Source organism: Balaenoptera borealis, assembly GCF_965194805.1.
Source record: "Balaenoptera borealis genome assembly, chromosome: 8".
NCBI classification, from domain to species: domain Eukaryota; kingdom Metazoa; phylum Chordata; class Mammalia; order Artiodactyla; family Balaenopteridae; genus Balaenoptera; species Balaenoptera borealis.
Window position 1 is genome coordinate 7865857 of NC_138865.1, and position 15434 is coordinate 7881290.

The following is a 15434-nucleotide window of genomic DNA, read 5'->3' on the forward strand; positions in this document are numbered from 1 at the left end:
TGTAAACCTAACAGCTCAAAAGAGGAAAATCTGTTATAAACAAAACAAAAACATGACACATGGGGAGCCACCATGAACAGTGAGGAACCTGGAACCCTCCTTGGTGTTACCATCCCCGCCTCATCAGTTTAGGCGGCTGGTCCGGGCACCACCGGAGCCCAGGGCTGCTTCGCCTCCCCGGTGCGCGCACTGTCAGCTGGGGCGCTTTGCAGAGCAACGGCCCTCCCACCCGCGACCCCGACTCACACCTGGAGGCCGAGGATTTCTGAGGTGAGAGCGCCACCTGCTGGTCCTACTCAAGCTGCCCTAAAAGGCAGTGACTGTCGGGTCTGCGCCCTTGTCCTGGGGGGCTGGGGGCTTGACTTTCACCCAGGGCCGTCTGCGAGTCCCTAGCGGCACCACTCATGCAACCACGAAGGTCATGTATGCGATGTCCAGGCTTGTCACCAGGAACGACACGGGAAAGGTCAGATCTCGTGACTTTATTACGGAAAAGTCCCAAAGTGCTGGAGCGCAGTATGGGTCAGGTGGGAGCCCGCGGGACTCAGGTCACCTGCAGTAGACGCCTGGCTTTTGGTGCCAGCACAGGAAGCCTTATATGACATGATGACAAACACGAGTGTGCCAGGCATTATTCTGAACACCTTAGCGGGTCATCCTCGTGAAGAACATACGAGGTAGATACAACTGTGGTTCTTTCCCGTTGTGCCAATGAGAAGGCGGAGGCACAGAGAGGCTAAGTAACTCGCCCAGGGGCACACAGCCGGAGAAGGTTCGTGCTGAGATTGGATCCGGAGTCCAAGCCGTGACCCAGCTGCCAGGCCGCTCTACCTCTAGTTTGCTCATCTGAGAAATGGGCGTGCCGACCCCTCCCTGCCTTTCCAGCCCATCTGGGGCTGACGAAGCCGCCGGGTGAAGAGTCCTCGTCAGTTGCACACGGGCCTAGGGCTGCAGCTCGTACTGGCCCTCGGTGGCCGTGTGGAAGTCCTCGAGCACCGACTGCAGGAACTCGAAGGTGGGCCGCTCCTCGGGCCGGCTGCGCCAGCACTCGGCGATAACGCTGCTGTACAGCTCGGGCGGGCACGAATCTGGGCGCGGCATGCGGTAGCCGCGCTCCAGGTTGCGGATGACCTCGGGGTTGCTCATCCCTGGAGGCGGAGGGGACGCGGCTGAAGGGCGGAGGGGCCCGCCAGGCACCGACCGCCATCTCCGCCCTCGCAGCCCGGCTGGTGCCACCTTTACGCATCCCACAATTTACTTTCCATTGCTTGGAGAACAGCTGGAAACGAGGCTGTAGATTATCTCAGTGCGGGACAGTTCCTCCTGGATGGGACCCCACCTCGCTTACCTGTGACTGCGCGGCACAGGCGAGCATCACTCACCGCGCAGGTACTTGGTGAACAGGCCCCACCCCCTCCCAGAGGCTGCTAAGAGGTCCCAGCCCTTCGGGCCTGAGGCTGGGGGGCTGGGGGTTGACCCTCAAGATGGGGCTTCGTACCCAAGGTGCAAGACCAAGGGAGGGGCACCTGCCCTCAGCTGAGGGCAAACTAGTTGGAGGAAACCTGAGTTCAGACCCCGACCTTAACTGAATTCCAGGTTTGGGGGCTCACTGACCTCTGCTGGATGAAGGGGACACAGCTCTGTTGCCAAGAGCAACGTTGAGGAAGGGGGTGGAAGCCCCGCCCCCAGAGCGGCACACTTGGGTTTCTGTTTCAACCATTGGGCTCCATTCTGACATGCAGGTGGGCAACCGCAGGCACTGAGGATGGGACAGCTGCCATCACAGTCATCTCAGGACAGCCCTGAGCAGCAAGGTCGCTGCAGGATGCAGCCGCCTACCTGGGTAGGGCACACGCCCGTAAGTGATGATTTCCATCAGGAGGATTCCAAACGACCACACGTCTGCTTTGATGGTGAACACCCCGAAGTGGATGGCCTCTGGGGCGGTCCACTTGATGGGGAACTTGGCCCCTGTGAGAAAGCCAAGAGCAGCTTTGTGAGGCCGTGACTGACTGCCCCTGCACGCCCCCCAAACCCCTGCCCCTCCTCCCCTCCACCCTGCCCTGCCTGGCGGAGTTAGCGCAGCTGTGCCAGGCAGAGATGCATTCAGGGAGTCGCTCAGACCCCTAGGACACGTGACCAGGAGCGTGCAGACCCTGGGGGTCCGCAGCATGAAAGGACAAATACCACCCCTGTCACCCGCTTTGGGTCTTTGCCCAGTGGGCTTCATTGGGCAACCAGCTCGTGTTTCCATCTGGGATGGGAGGGTCCTTTTCCACCTCCCGTGAGTCTTGTTTACTAACAGGAACCCATGGCTTGGGAAAGTCATCTAACTTGCCCCTGCCTTAATCCTTTCCTGCAAAATGGAAATGGTGACACATGGCTCATATACCTCCTAGGGTCACAGTGAGGAAGGAACTCAAATCCTGCTGCCCGTGAAGCCCAGCGGATGGCTGCAGCCCTGGCTGGCGTCCAGAACAGACCGCATGGCCCTGCCCTTGATCACCTGCACCTTGCCTGGCTTTATCCCCTGAAGTTCCCTCAGGGAAAGAGTCATGTCAATCCTTCTCCCGCATCAACTGACTAATGTGCTGAGCTAATTATGCTCACTAACTTGCTTGATGAAATGTATTTTGATCCTTTCAAATCCTCTTGTGAAGAAGATTTTTGCCAAAGTTTTACAAAGTAAAGTAGAGTGCCTGTGGAGACCCCAATTCAGGTATTAGGTTTTGCTGCTCATACTTTAGAGCAGTGTCTTCCAAAGTGTGTTCTGTGAACCCCTGGTTCTGTGGGAGGTTCACAGAAGTTACATGGAAAAAGTATTTGGGATTCCAGTTAGCTTGGGAGACCCGAGGTGAGGCACAAGTACACTGTTCCTTAGCTGCAGGACTTCTCAGTGCCTTTAATATGCTGCTGTGGGCTGGGAGTCTCCAAGGGAGGGCTGGATGGACTGGGCAGTGTCTCCAAACTTACTCCCTCACAGAGCCACTCCTCCTGAGGCACCTGTGCTCTACAGAACACTTTAGGGAAACACTGGACTAGCTGGGGGCAAGGCCAGAACTGCATGACAAGAAGTCCAAAGGGACTTGGGGAGTTGGGAGGCTCGGCTCACCCTCTTGGGCAGTGTATTCATTGTCGATGATGCGGGCCAAGCCAAAGTCACCGATTTTGCAGCACAAGGTCTCAGACACCAGGATGTTGGCCGCCCTCAGGTCCCGGTGGATTGAATTCATCTGCTCGATATACGCCATTCCTTCTGCAATCTGAGGGAATGGGCCCCACGGTGAAGGCCAGCCCCCCTTGGGGAGAAGGACTCCGGCCACCCTCTGCATCAGAGCCAGGGGCCCCGCACTGCTCACCCACCTCTCCTCTCCTTCCAAGGGTCTGCAGGGGAGGAAGGTGGCAGAAGGCAGGCAGGAGAAAAGGAAGGTCTCTTGAGAGGGAAGGAGAAGAAAAGGAAGGGGCGTGAGAGGAGGGGAAGGCAGGAGGCTGGGGAGAGGGTTTCATTTCCTCAACAAGTTGCAAGTACTGGAGCAGGGAGCCCTGGATTGGAATCATTGCTTAAGCTCCTTGGGGGAGGGGGTGTCAGTGCCCTGGCATGGAACGTGAGGGGATGGGTCTCCAGGGCCCCAGGGTTGGGGTGAGCATTAGGTGAGACCCGGCGGAGGACCTAACCCAGCAGGATCCTGACGGAACAGAGGCAGTGAAAGAAGAGAGTTGTTTCTGTCCCACATCACCAGCATTGGGCCAGGAGGAGCTGTTTAGCCAAAGAAACTAACTCAGGGTTTATTCACTGCACTCCCAGTGGATGGATGAAGAAACTGAGGCAGAGAATAGAAAGCCAGTTTACCTCCTCAAAGCCAGCACTGGAATTGATCCCACTCCTCCTTAGGCCTCCATTGCACTGGTTTATTCATTTATTCATTCATTTATATGTTATATTATATTTTCATATTTATTCCTTCGCTAAATCATTCCATCACACACACGTGTTGGTATGGTACTGTGAGGGTTATAAAGCTGAATGCTAAATATCTTATATCTGGACAGCATTTAGCCGTATTCATCCCATTAACAAATATGTACTATATTGTATTCATGTATATATATATATGTACTATATGAGCGGTATTAGAAATTAAAAAAAAAAAAAAAAAAGGTCTAGCAGGACCCAGATCTGCTTTCAAGAAGCATCCACCAGGCACGAGGCTAGGGGAACACATGACCAAGGTGCTCTCTGCACTTTCTTGTCCAGAAAAACTGAATAGACGTGACCTTGACCTGGGTCATGAACGTTGATTAGAATTCTGCCAGCTGAGAAGAGAGTCAAAGGCATCCTGGGCAGAGGGGACATTCTGGGCAAAGGCTCCCAGATGTGACAGGACAGGGGGGGAGCTGCCGTGTGGCTGCAAAGTGGGGCACATGGGCTTGTGGTTGGAGGGGAGCTTGGCATTTCATGCCTCAGAGCAGGAAAAGGAGCGCCCAGAAGGCAGTGAGTGCGGGCGTGTGTGCGTGTGTGCGTGTGTGTGCGTGTGTGTGTGTGTGCACGCAGTGAGGTGTTAGCATGATCAGAATGTGGTTTAGAAGCTGCTCACCTGGAAGGTTCTGATTTTCTGGTTTCCTAACCTTCAGATTCTTGACCACACCTACTTATAAACTCAGGTGGCTTTTCACATCTTTTGCCTCTGGGTGACCCAAGATTTCCCAAAGGATTGACTAAGAGACCACGGAGGGAGAGAGAGAAGGAAAAGAATCGGGGGAAAAAAGAGTGGGCAGGTTGCTCACTGTGCTATGGTTTGAAACCGGTTACCAGCGTTAATTTTCCGAGACCACCTCAGCAGCCTGTTGGACCCGGCCTGCGCTCACCTCGGTGGAAAAAAGGGGTGGTGACCTCAGTTCCTGCCCTGATATTAACAGCAGATAACGGTAGAGGAGGAGGGGAGGGGCTGGTGTGGGATGCGGAAGGGTGCCTTTCTGCAGCAGGATGTGTGTGTGTGTGTTTATGTGTCTCACGGGCTGACCACAGACCGGAGCTTTTCTGCTGAGTTCCAGTTTTAACAGATGCACACTTGGAGCCACCAGATGTGCTTTGCTGCCGGGTAGAACCCTCAGCTAAAATCCCCGGGGAGGAAAGATCCCTCCTCTTCCTTTTGCTCTTTACCTCACGCCGTCTGAGTCTACAGAAGGCATTTGTGGGCACCATCTGAGGACAGGCGAGGTCACCACAGAACACGGGCCTACCGTGTGACATGGAATTCGTGGGAACTCTCTGGGTCTCCCACACCACCCTTTCCTCCCTCTCGTCCTTAGCAATAGAACCCACCTCGCTCCTTCACGGCTGCCCAGGATAAAGACTACATTTCCCAAGCTCCCTTGCAGTAGGTGTTGGCTGGTGACCGGTGGCCAGGGGGCTGGGAGAGCAAGGGTAGTGGGTGACTTTGGGGATGCGTCTGTAAAGGGAAGGAGGTGGGCTTCCCCGCCCCCCGCCCCTCACTTCTTCTTGCTGGCTGAGGACAAGATGCTAAAGTGCGAGCAGCCTCCCTGGGTGGGAAGATGACCTGCTAAGACCTGGAGGATGGAAGAAACCTGGGTCCCTGTGACTCCGAGGAGTGGCCTCGCTGCCCACCCCAGACTGCCCACCTCTGGTGTTCACACATTTAAGCCATGATGACTTTGGGCTCTCTGTCCTTCACAGCCCAGCCTAAATCTAATGGACACAACCTCTGAATAGTTGATCTTGTTAAGCCATGGGGACGGAGGAGAGGGTCTGGGGGCCTGGCCCGCTGCACTTGGTTCTCACAAACCTGGGCCGACATGTCGATCAGCCTTGGGAGGGACAATCGGTTACCTTCATCCGTCTTCAGGAAATCCAGCAAGCAGCCTGAGGAAAGAGAAGTTGCAGCTGCACTTGTGCAGAGTGACCCAACCAACCCTGGCTGGGCCGGCCTCTCAGGGTATGGGTTGCTCCCCACCTGCGGCAGGAAGTGGGTGGCACTCTGTCGGATCTCTTGTGCCCAGAGAACAAACCCACCCACAGCTGCAGGTGCCTCTGCTCTACAGAAACTCCCATCTCAGCCCTCACAGCACCCAGGAGGTGCTGATCTGCTACCGGCTGCTCGGAGGATGTTAGGTCTCAGCCAAGTTCAGGGTCGTGCAGCCAAGGGACCGGAGCAGAACATGCTCATTCCCCGCACAACATTCCAAAGCATCTTCTTGCCCCCTTCACCGCCTGTTGGCAGAGATTCTTCCTCCGAGGGCCAAGGGCACAAGAAAGCACCAGAATGGAGAGACCCGTCTCCTGGGTTGGTGCAGGGAACAAACGCAGCTGCTCTCTGGGGGCCCCTTCATGACGACCTTTAAGGAGCTGTATTAGCACAGCACGTTAGGATCTGACCAGAATCAGCGTGTGGTCAGGGCCACAGGAGGGGTGAGAAGGAGCCCCCTGCCCCAGGAGAGCGTGGCCACACCATGGACCTCAGAGGCCATCTCGCCCATCCTCTCTTTTCATCCATGTTGTAAAATGCTCATAGGGTTGTAAAACATTCCCTGGGCTAGAACCGTCTCTGGACACCCAGCCTACTGTTCTCTGGACTTTGCCTCGCTCTGTCCTCCCCAGGGGGCATCAAGCAGTGCCAGGCACAGAAGGCGCACTCCAAAAATGCTGGTTCAAGGGCTCCTGCACCGAGGACACCGCTCTGTAAGGACCACTTATCCGTCTTGTTCTCACCATCCTTCCCTCCACCCCCCACGCACATGGAACACCCTAGATCTGAAAGATGTTGGCTAACTGATCCAGCCCATGGCTCAGTGATCTCCTGCGGAGGTCTCCTGGCCAGGCAAACCCACGGCAGCAGATCAGCCTCAGCCTTCTCGGCCCCCCAAGCCTGGACTCCCACCCTCAAGCCTCCCTGCCTCTGTCTGAAGGATGCAGTCCCGGGCAGGGCACCACCTCTGGCCATGTACTCGGTCACGATGTAGATGGGCTCCTTGGTGACCACGGCGTAGAGACGGACCAGCCTCTCATGCCGGAGAGTTTTCATCAGGTTGGCCTCACCCAGGAAGGCCTCCGGAGACATGGTTCCCTCCTTCAAGGTCTTGATGGCCACCTTGATGTTGTTTTTGTAATAACCTGAGCCCCAGGGACGGAGAATGAAGAGGACATTCAGAAGACCCAGAGGCTATGGGAGGTGATCCCTTAACCAAAATCGACCTAAGCTTCCAGGAGCCATCCCTGCTCTATAGATGGGGCACTGAGGCCACAGCCGCCCCCGCCCCGCCCCCGGAAGTGGTCCTGGGCTGGAATGACAGCTCCTGAGAGAGACGGATGTGCCTGCTTACCTTGCAGGATGCCAGCTTGTCCCAGCCTCCCCCGCCAGACGGGAGCCCCAGGCAGTGGAGGAACTTACCCGGCCTGGGAGGGGGGCCATTTCACCTCCTTGCCCCTACGCCCGGGTCTGGGGTGCATCTCTTGTCCTTCAAGTAGCCTGCCTCCTACCCCTACGTAATGAGTCTCTTCTACCACCTGATAGCTTCCGCGTGGCAGGGAGCATTACAGGCCATGACAAAAGCATAGAGAACGCAGAGGGGGCCTGGGGCCTCCTTCCCCCTTTCTGCGCCCTGTGATGTTTCCCTTATAGCACCGGCACCTGCACACATCCAGCCCCACCATGAGGTCCCCATCCACACTGAAGGGAGAAGGCAAGTCATGACTCAGACTTGCAACAATCCAGGTGGAGCTCCTGCCAGGGGCGCCTCAGGCATCAGTCCTGGGTGCCAGAGGATTCGGGGGGGGGGGCGGGCAGCAGGATCCCACCGTGAAATCATGCCCAGAGACACGGACCTTTCCAGGGATAAAATAAAGCACCTTGTGTTCTGAGACTGCCCATGCTGAGCAGAGGAGAGACCATCAACTGTAATTGAAGGTGAGGCCACAGGGGTCCAGAAGTTAAGGGACTGGCTAGTCTCACAGCTGCAAGTGGTGGCTTTGGTCTGTTACCAGAGTCTTGGGGCCCCTGGTTCACCGCTCACCATGGTTAGCATGCTGTTGCCACTCTATGAGTTAGCAAGGCGTTCCAGGTCACACACAAATCAATGGCAAAGGCAGCTCTGGGCAGCAAAGAACGAAGGAGGGACTGGGCTGAGGGGGTGGGAGAGTTGGATTCTACTCCTGCTTCACCATCATGTGCGGAACAGCTGAGGGCAAGTCACTTTAGTGGTCTATGCCTCCATTACCTCATCTGTAAAATGGGTATATAGCCCCAGTCCCTTCCCCCTCATAAGCCTTTATGGGAAGCATGATGCCCTGTGCAAATCCCGAGACTTCTGTGCTTAAGGACGCAGGACAGGGAGAGAGCGGCTCCCGGCGTGACACATACTCACCCATCCAGACTTCGCCAAACTGCCCAGACCCAAGTTTCCTGAGCAGCCTGAGAGACTGCCGGGGGATTTCCCATTCATCCTGGGCCCAGGGGTTCTGGAGAGCCAGGCTCACACAGGGTTGGGTCAGCCTCTGGCACAAACCATCCCCTTTCTCTGCATTAGGACAGAAGAGGTGGGGCTGGAGCCAGACTGGTCTCATTCTCATGGGAGCCATATCACTCCCAGCTGTGTCCCTGCCCCCTATTGCCCGCCCTACCCCACCCCGACCCCTCGTGCACACACCACACACACACGGCTCTCTGCGTTCGTTTCGCATTAAGCAAGGAATGCTATCATTGTCTTGCTGTCTCTAAGACTGAAAATACTTGTTACTCTCCAAGTGGTCACAGCCAGTAGAGGGGATTAGGGACACAGAATGTGAATCGTTATGTTGACAGTTGTCAACTCCTTAGGTCCAGCCTTGGGATAATCCTCCACCCCTCCACCAAGATGGCACCAATAATTCACACCATCCTGAGATCTTAGTGATAGAGAGATACAAGGGCTCCTCTGGTACAAGCCCCCCATGCCCCCTCATCAGATGCCCCCTCTTACTAGAATAGTGCTGCACCAAAGCCTGCAGGGTGGGGAAGGTGTTTCGGGGGGAGATGTAATAGCCGCCTTCATCCAGGGAGCGGATCTTATAGTGTTTGATCACCTCCCCCTGGGTGGTCACATCCTTCACAGACAGAGAAAAGGCACCTGGAGGGTTAATAAAGACACATACATGAGAAGTAAGGCATAAAGAAGGAAAACCAGGACTGGGATTTGGGCTTCATTTCAATACCCTGGAAAAAAGTTCCCCAAATTCTGCTCTCCATTTTGACCACTTCCATCAAAAGTTACCTTTTCCTTCATCTCACCCTCCACCCTCCTGGAAGCCTTTCCTCGCAGCTCCATCTGACTCTGTCCTTGACGTTCCTCCCCAAATCTCCAAAAACTCAGCCAGGGAATCCCAGAACTCTGGAGGAGGCAGGATGTTATCTTAGCAATCAGGCTGTCCCCCAACTTGGGCCCTGGGGCTTGGGGACCCTTTGCCATGGGATATTGAGAAATATAGAATTGTTGGAGGGACTAAGAGATTGACTCATTCATTCATTCATTCATTCATTCCAGCTGAAAGGCTGACCCTACCCCACATGCAATAGCAAATTACAACCCCAAGCACTCCTGTCCATGGGGGAGAACATAATAAGACACTCCCCAGGGGTTCTGTTCAAATCCATACACACATCTAGGTATTCTGTCTTCTAGGTTAATGTAGCAGATGGCTAAGAGGGTTAAGGGTTAAGAGCAATTTAGGTGGCAAGAGTTTTCAGCTGAAAAACATTCCACGAACTTGATGTTTTTTACAAAGCGCCTCTGTCCAGCTCTCTGGGCACCACACTCCTCCACTCTTATTTGGAAGATGAGGAAGCTGAGGCCCAGAACGGGGATGTCGCTTTGCCCCAGGGCCCTCCGCTGGCCAGCAGCTGGCTCGGGGGCTCCCGTGCCCTTCCTAAGGGCGCGCCTACCGCGAGCAGTACCACCCTTTCCCGCCAGGTGTCAGGCTTGGACACCTCTTGTCCTGGGTGTGGGCGCTTGATTTTGCTCTGCGGTGTTTATCTTCAGGCGTCTTTCCTCCCCCATCAGCCCATCAGCCCATCTCAAATCCCTTCTCCCCTAACCCTTGGCCATTGCGCCTCTCCTATTGCCCACCTGCAAAAGGATGCGGAGAAGCCTTGCGCCCCGCGGCGCGCCCTGCTTCCGCCACAGCCCGCCCCACGCGCCCGACCCCAGCCCAGCCCGCACGCGGCAAACTGTGGCCCCGACTTCGCCCCGGGGGGGTGCAACGCGCCCCGGTATCTCAGGAACCAGAGAGTGGCTCTAGTGAGTCCATTCATCCGCGCATCACCCTAGAGAGGAAAGGAGCTGTTCTCCCCATTCCCTCCGCTGCACCCTGCTTGCGAATCCTCGAGATCAGCCAAGGAGACCGGGCTCTCCTCCAGCAGTGCCTCTCTCTTGTGTGGGCTCCTCCTAGGGCCTGTCCCGAATATCTTTTTACAGTCTGGCATTCCTTCCTCTTAAAGGGGACTTCAGTCCTTGCAGTTCACAAAATCTGGATCCCCTTGTCCTGTCTCCACGCTGCGTGTGGGCTGCGCTGGGCATAGGCAAGGCTGGGCTCCCAGAGATTGAGATTTCTTAACACCGTAAGGACCACCTGCCCTGGAACTGGGAAACGAGTCAGTCCTCACACAGATACCAATTAAATGAAGCTTGAGAAGCTAAGGGATGTCCTGGAGGCCTCTCGGGGCCAGAACTCGCTCCCTGGCTTCTGGGGGCAGTGTTCCTTCGCCATCTCCCATCCTCTGTCTGTGGCCTCCAGGGGCTTTGGAGTTCGGTGGAGTGTGGGCATGTGTATGCGGGGATGTGTATATGTGCGTGGGGTCCCGAAGCCTCAGCTCCATCTGGCCAATCCCAGCCTAGACTAGCTGGGGAGGGGGGCAAGGGCAGGAGGAGACACCCACCGCCCTTAGAGACCCCTTCCTCCTTCACACTGAGGCTGGGGACGCCCTTTCCCTCCAGGGGGCCCCTTAGCAATAGGCAACAATTAAAACATCATTTCCGGGTGAAATGACGTGATGTCTGGGATTTGCTTCAAAGTAAGAGTGGTGGGTGGCGATACACACAAAACGAGATTAGCTGGGTTGATTATTGTTGAAGCTGGGTGTTGGGTACAGGGGCTCCATTATACTGTTCGCTTTACTTCCGTATGCGTTTGAAATATTCTACAGCCAACAAAACACTTATGTCATCTCTAATGATTCCCATATTGTTTCTTGGACATAGGTGCACTGCTATTCACATGGAGTAGTGGCAATATCCTAATATGTATGTGTATATAATTTAATGCATCCATGGGTGCATCTCAGGAAATTCTGCACAGAGCACTCCAACGCACCATTGCACCCCTCCACCTGCCCAACCTGGCTCTGACCCTTTGAGGGGCAATGAGCTGCGGGAGCTCCCCTGAGCCTCCAGTGGGTTGTAAGCAGCTCTCTTTGTCCAGCTTTTGCTGCTTTAGTGTTTCCACTCACTGCAGTTCTCAAGCCATGGATGGAGCTGAGGGGTAAGCCAGAGGGCAGGGGAGGGGCGGTGCTCCCACCAGGAAAGCCCTGTCCATTCTCTTTGCCCCAACACAGGGGGCCAGGCTCACAGTCTAGCCACCCTCTCTCCCCTTCACCTCCGATGTCGCTGCCGCCACCTCCTCTCCTGTAACAGGTCCCTCTGTGCAGTGTCCTGATAGCAAAGGCTTGCTTCACCCTGCTTGGGAAACTCCCCTCCATCCACCCAGGTTAGGCCAGTTTGACACGTTTTAGAGCTTGTGAAGATTTTCGGTGCCCCTCAGATGATCTGGGCCCTGACGCTTGTTCACTGTTGGTCTTGAATGAGTCACTTCTTCCCTCAGGGAGTCAGTTTTCTCATCTTTCAAATGGGGGTATTGGCCCAGTATCTCAAAGATGGAAGACTAGTGGCAAACGTGTACCAGGAAGCATATGTAACAAGGTTCATAGCAGCACGTTCATAACAGCCCCAAACTGGAAACAACCCCAAGTCCACCAACGTTAGCGTGGAGAAATAGCAATAACTTATGGAATATTCATATACTAGATTCCGTATAGCAGTCAAAGTGAACAGACTGTTGCTATCCTCAACAACACGAGTGAGTCTGTCATGGGCTGAATTGTGTCCCCCCTCTCCCCACAAATTCCTGTGTTGAAGTCCTAACCCCCAGTACATCAGAATGTGGCTGTCTTTGGAAATAGGGTCTTTAAAGAGGTGATTACATTAAAATGAGGTCATTGGGGTGGGCCCTGATCCAATATGACTGGTGTCCTTATAAGAAGAGGGCACGAGGACACAGACACACACAGAGGGACAACCATGTGAGGACACAGGGAGAAGACGGTCATCTACAAGCCAGGGAGAGAGGCCTCAGGAGAAACCAAACCTGCTGACACCTTGATCTCAGATTTCTAGCCTCCAGAGCTGTGGGAAAACACATTTCTGTTGTTTAAGTCCCCCAGTTCCTGGTACTTTGCTTCAGAAGGCCTGGCAAATGAATACAGAATCTTACAGTGTTGAGTGAAAGGAATAGGACACACACAAAAACTAAAATAGTATGATTCCATTTGTATAAAGGTGAAAAACAGACAAAACATGGGTGGTAAAACTATAAAGAAAGATAAGGAAGGATTTCCATCCAAGTCAGGACAGTGGTGGCTTCTCTGGCGGGTGGGGAGGTGAATCAGAAAGGGGCACCGGTGGGGCAGGGAGAGGGGCTCTGGGTGTCTGGAATGTTCTCGCTCTTGTGGTTACACAGGTGTTTACTTAGCATGACTCTATAATTATGCACTCATTTATAATTTATGCAATTTTTAGATGTGTTTTATACTTTATAGCAGAAAGAACTTTGAGGAGGAAAGACAGAGAGAAAACTAAAGACAGAGAAAGAGAAAACCCAGTGGCCTGAGGGTGGTGGCAGAAACCTTCTGCTCGGTCAGTGGGTTTGAATCTATGAGTCCCCCAGATCTCAACGATCACTGCCCCCTCCTTGTATATCACAAACTTATACCTCACAGGCTCCTGGAAGTGTCTGAGTCACAGCCTCTAGCTGAGATTATCTCTAAGGATTCTTTCAGCTCCCAAATCCTTTGATTCCAGACGTGGCCCTGGGTCACACCCCCTCTTCCGCCCCCGCCAGCCTCAGCACCCCTGCTGACCAAGGCGGTGTGAGACCAGCCCGAGATGGGAGCTGCTCTCGCGCTGGGCACGTTTCCAGCGGGGCCCTGGGAGAACTGTCCATGTGTACAGCCCCACGCTCAGTTACCGGATACCCGTGGGCTGTCCTGGCTGGCCTGATGTGGAAGGGACCCCCCGGGGCGGACGCTGCCAGGTTCTCCTGCCTAGCACCCCACACACTGGCCCCCTCCCAACTCCCAGAAGCACGGCCGCAGGTGGGGTTCCCGGGCTGCACAGGGAGGGCAGCGGAGGCCCAGGCTTACCTTTGCTGGTTTCGCTCTCTCTAATAAGAAAGGAGCCGGCCTTATTGATTGGAGCCAGAAGCTGCCTCTCGGCATCTCTCCGGCAAATTGATCTAAAGAACCACCTGGAAAAGAAAAGCACAAAGGCAGACAGACCTCAGAGAGTGGCCACACTCCCGGATATATTGTCACCCAAGTCCCTTCCCTCCAGAGATAAAATATGTTCCTGTTGCCAACTTAACCCTGAGCTGAGCCCCTCACATTTTGCTACATGAAATGCCCCTCGGTCCCTTTCCCTGCTGTCAGCGATGGACTTGATGTTTTCTTGAAATGAAAGGAGAGCAGTATTTGGTGCCCTTTGTTAATTTTGCTCTGGGAGAATGCACCTGACACCTTCCCTCACAGCCCACCCTCCTTGGGGTCGAGTCTCTAGTGCCCCTTGAGCACAGGCTGGTCAGGGTGGATGTGCCCCGGCCTCACGCTGGTCCAGGGCCAGGCACAGGGCTGGGCGTGCTGGGCAAGGAGCCCTCCTGAGGGCGAGCATCTCTGGATGGGAACACTAGGCGAGGCGGCAGACCCGTGCCAGCTCGTGAGTTTGACAGACTCTGAGCTCCTTCAGGGCAGGGGTCACGTCATAATGGGTTTTGCATCCTCCCCGGTCCTGGGCAGAGCTGGGGCTCTGGCTCTGTTTGCTCTGGGCACTAATGCTCGAGGCCGTGGCTGGTGCCGTGTGCAGGTGGGTTATGAGGATGCCGGGGCGGAGCTGTCCCCTACGGCCCCCATCCTGTGAGTCCCCCGAGGTGCAAGCCCTGAGTCCTGCCCTGGAGGCGGGGAGGAGCGTGGCTGATCAAGGCGGTGGGACATGGGGTCGTCTCTATCAGGTTAGCCAGGAAATGGGCAGCTCCCATTTCACAGATGGGAAGGGTGAGATGGGCTCCCTGAGTGACACCCTCAGTGTCACACAGAGATTTAAACGTTGCTGGGACATTAGACAAGCCTTTCCCAGCGGCACCAAGTCCCCACCCCTCTCCTGCCCCCTCCGAGCCGGGTTCACACCCTGCTCTGCTCTTTAGCTACTTTCTGGCTCCGCCCTGCACAGACTAGAAGCAGCCAGCACACGCCTCCGCTCTGAAGGGCCGTCTGTCCACCTACTTTTCCACTTCCAGGGTCTCTATTCGGGTCACAAAGTTGCTGGGCACGTAGCCTTCTCTTCCTGTGATGAGAGACTTGGCCAACCACCAGTCTCCAGCTCTAGGCGGGAAAGAAAAACAAAACAGGTGGCGGCTCCCACGGGCCTCTCTGGGCAGCTCACCGCCCACAGCATCTCAACCCTGGGAGGCAGAGGATTCGAAAGGCAGGTGGTCGGGCAGAGGGAGGGAACTGGGGCCGGTGGCTCAGTGATGCGGTGTGTCCAGGTCATTCCAGCTCGCCAGCATCCGATGGGCCCAAGATGCTCCTGGTCCAGGGGAGGAAAGGGAACAACGCAGCCTCCAGGGGAGGTTTGTCTCCATAGCCTGATCCACCCAAGAGGGCCCCAGTCCTCTGGTGAGATGCCTTCCTCTCGATTAATGGGACACGTTTAGGGTTTGGGGAGTGAGTTTGGACTGGACGGGAAAGACAGAAACAAGGAGGGCTGCGGAGGAGAGGACCAACCGGAGCCCACAGATGGTCAAAAGGTCAGGGCCTTCACACTTCATCGCAGAACATCAAGAAATAAAGGAGCTCTCAGGCTCTACAGGACAAGCCCGACGTGCGAGAGAGTAGCTTTAGAGCAGTTTCTGAGAAGAAACCCTGGATAAACTAAAGCTGAATTCACAGGTAGGGTCTCACGCGAGATCTTGTCTCGCAAGGGAGACAAATCTGGACGCAACAGACTCCAGCCCAGAGCTGTGATGGAGCAGCCAGGCAAGCGCTGTGGGCATCAGGAGGGCTTCATGGAGGAGGTGACGTTAAAGGTGGGTTTTGAAGGAAGAGTAGGATTTTGACAGCAGA

At 55.2% G+C, this 15434-nt stretch overlaps 1 protein-coding gene across 3 annotated transcripts in view; it reads right to left on the bottom strand.

Annotated features, from left to right (window-relative positions):
• Positions 1-317: 317 nt before the first annotated feature.
• BLK (BLK proto-oncogene, Src family tyrosine kinase) overlaps positions 318-15434 on the bottom strand; it is a 76752-nt gene continuing 61635 nt past the window's right edge. Inside the window, exons 5-13 of one of the 3 annotated variants that reach the window (XM_082403574.1) lie at positions 14595-14693; positions 13464-13567; positions 8974-9120; positions 8380-8532; positions 6950-7129; positions 5805-5881; positions 3113-3263; positions 1840-1971; positions 318-1148 (exon numbers count right to left, since the gene is read on the bottom strand). In XM_082403574.1, coding sequence (XP_082259700.1) covers positions 943-1148; positions 1840-1971; positions 3113-3263; positions 5805-5881; positions 6950-7129; positions 8380-8532; positions 8974-9120; positions 13464-13567; positions 14595-14693 — 1249 coding nt within the window. In that variant the 3' untranslated portion in view covers positions 318-942. Of the gene's footprint in view, positions 1280-1839; positions 1972-3112; positions 3264-5804; positions 5882-6949; positions 7130-8379; positions 8533-8973; positions 9121-13463; positions 13568-14594; positions 14694-15434 lie in introns of all 3 variants that reach the window. The other 2 variants (XM_082403575.1, XM_082403576.1) reach the window with 2 other exon arrangements.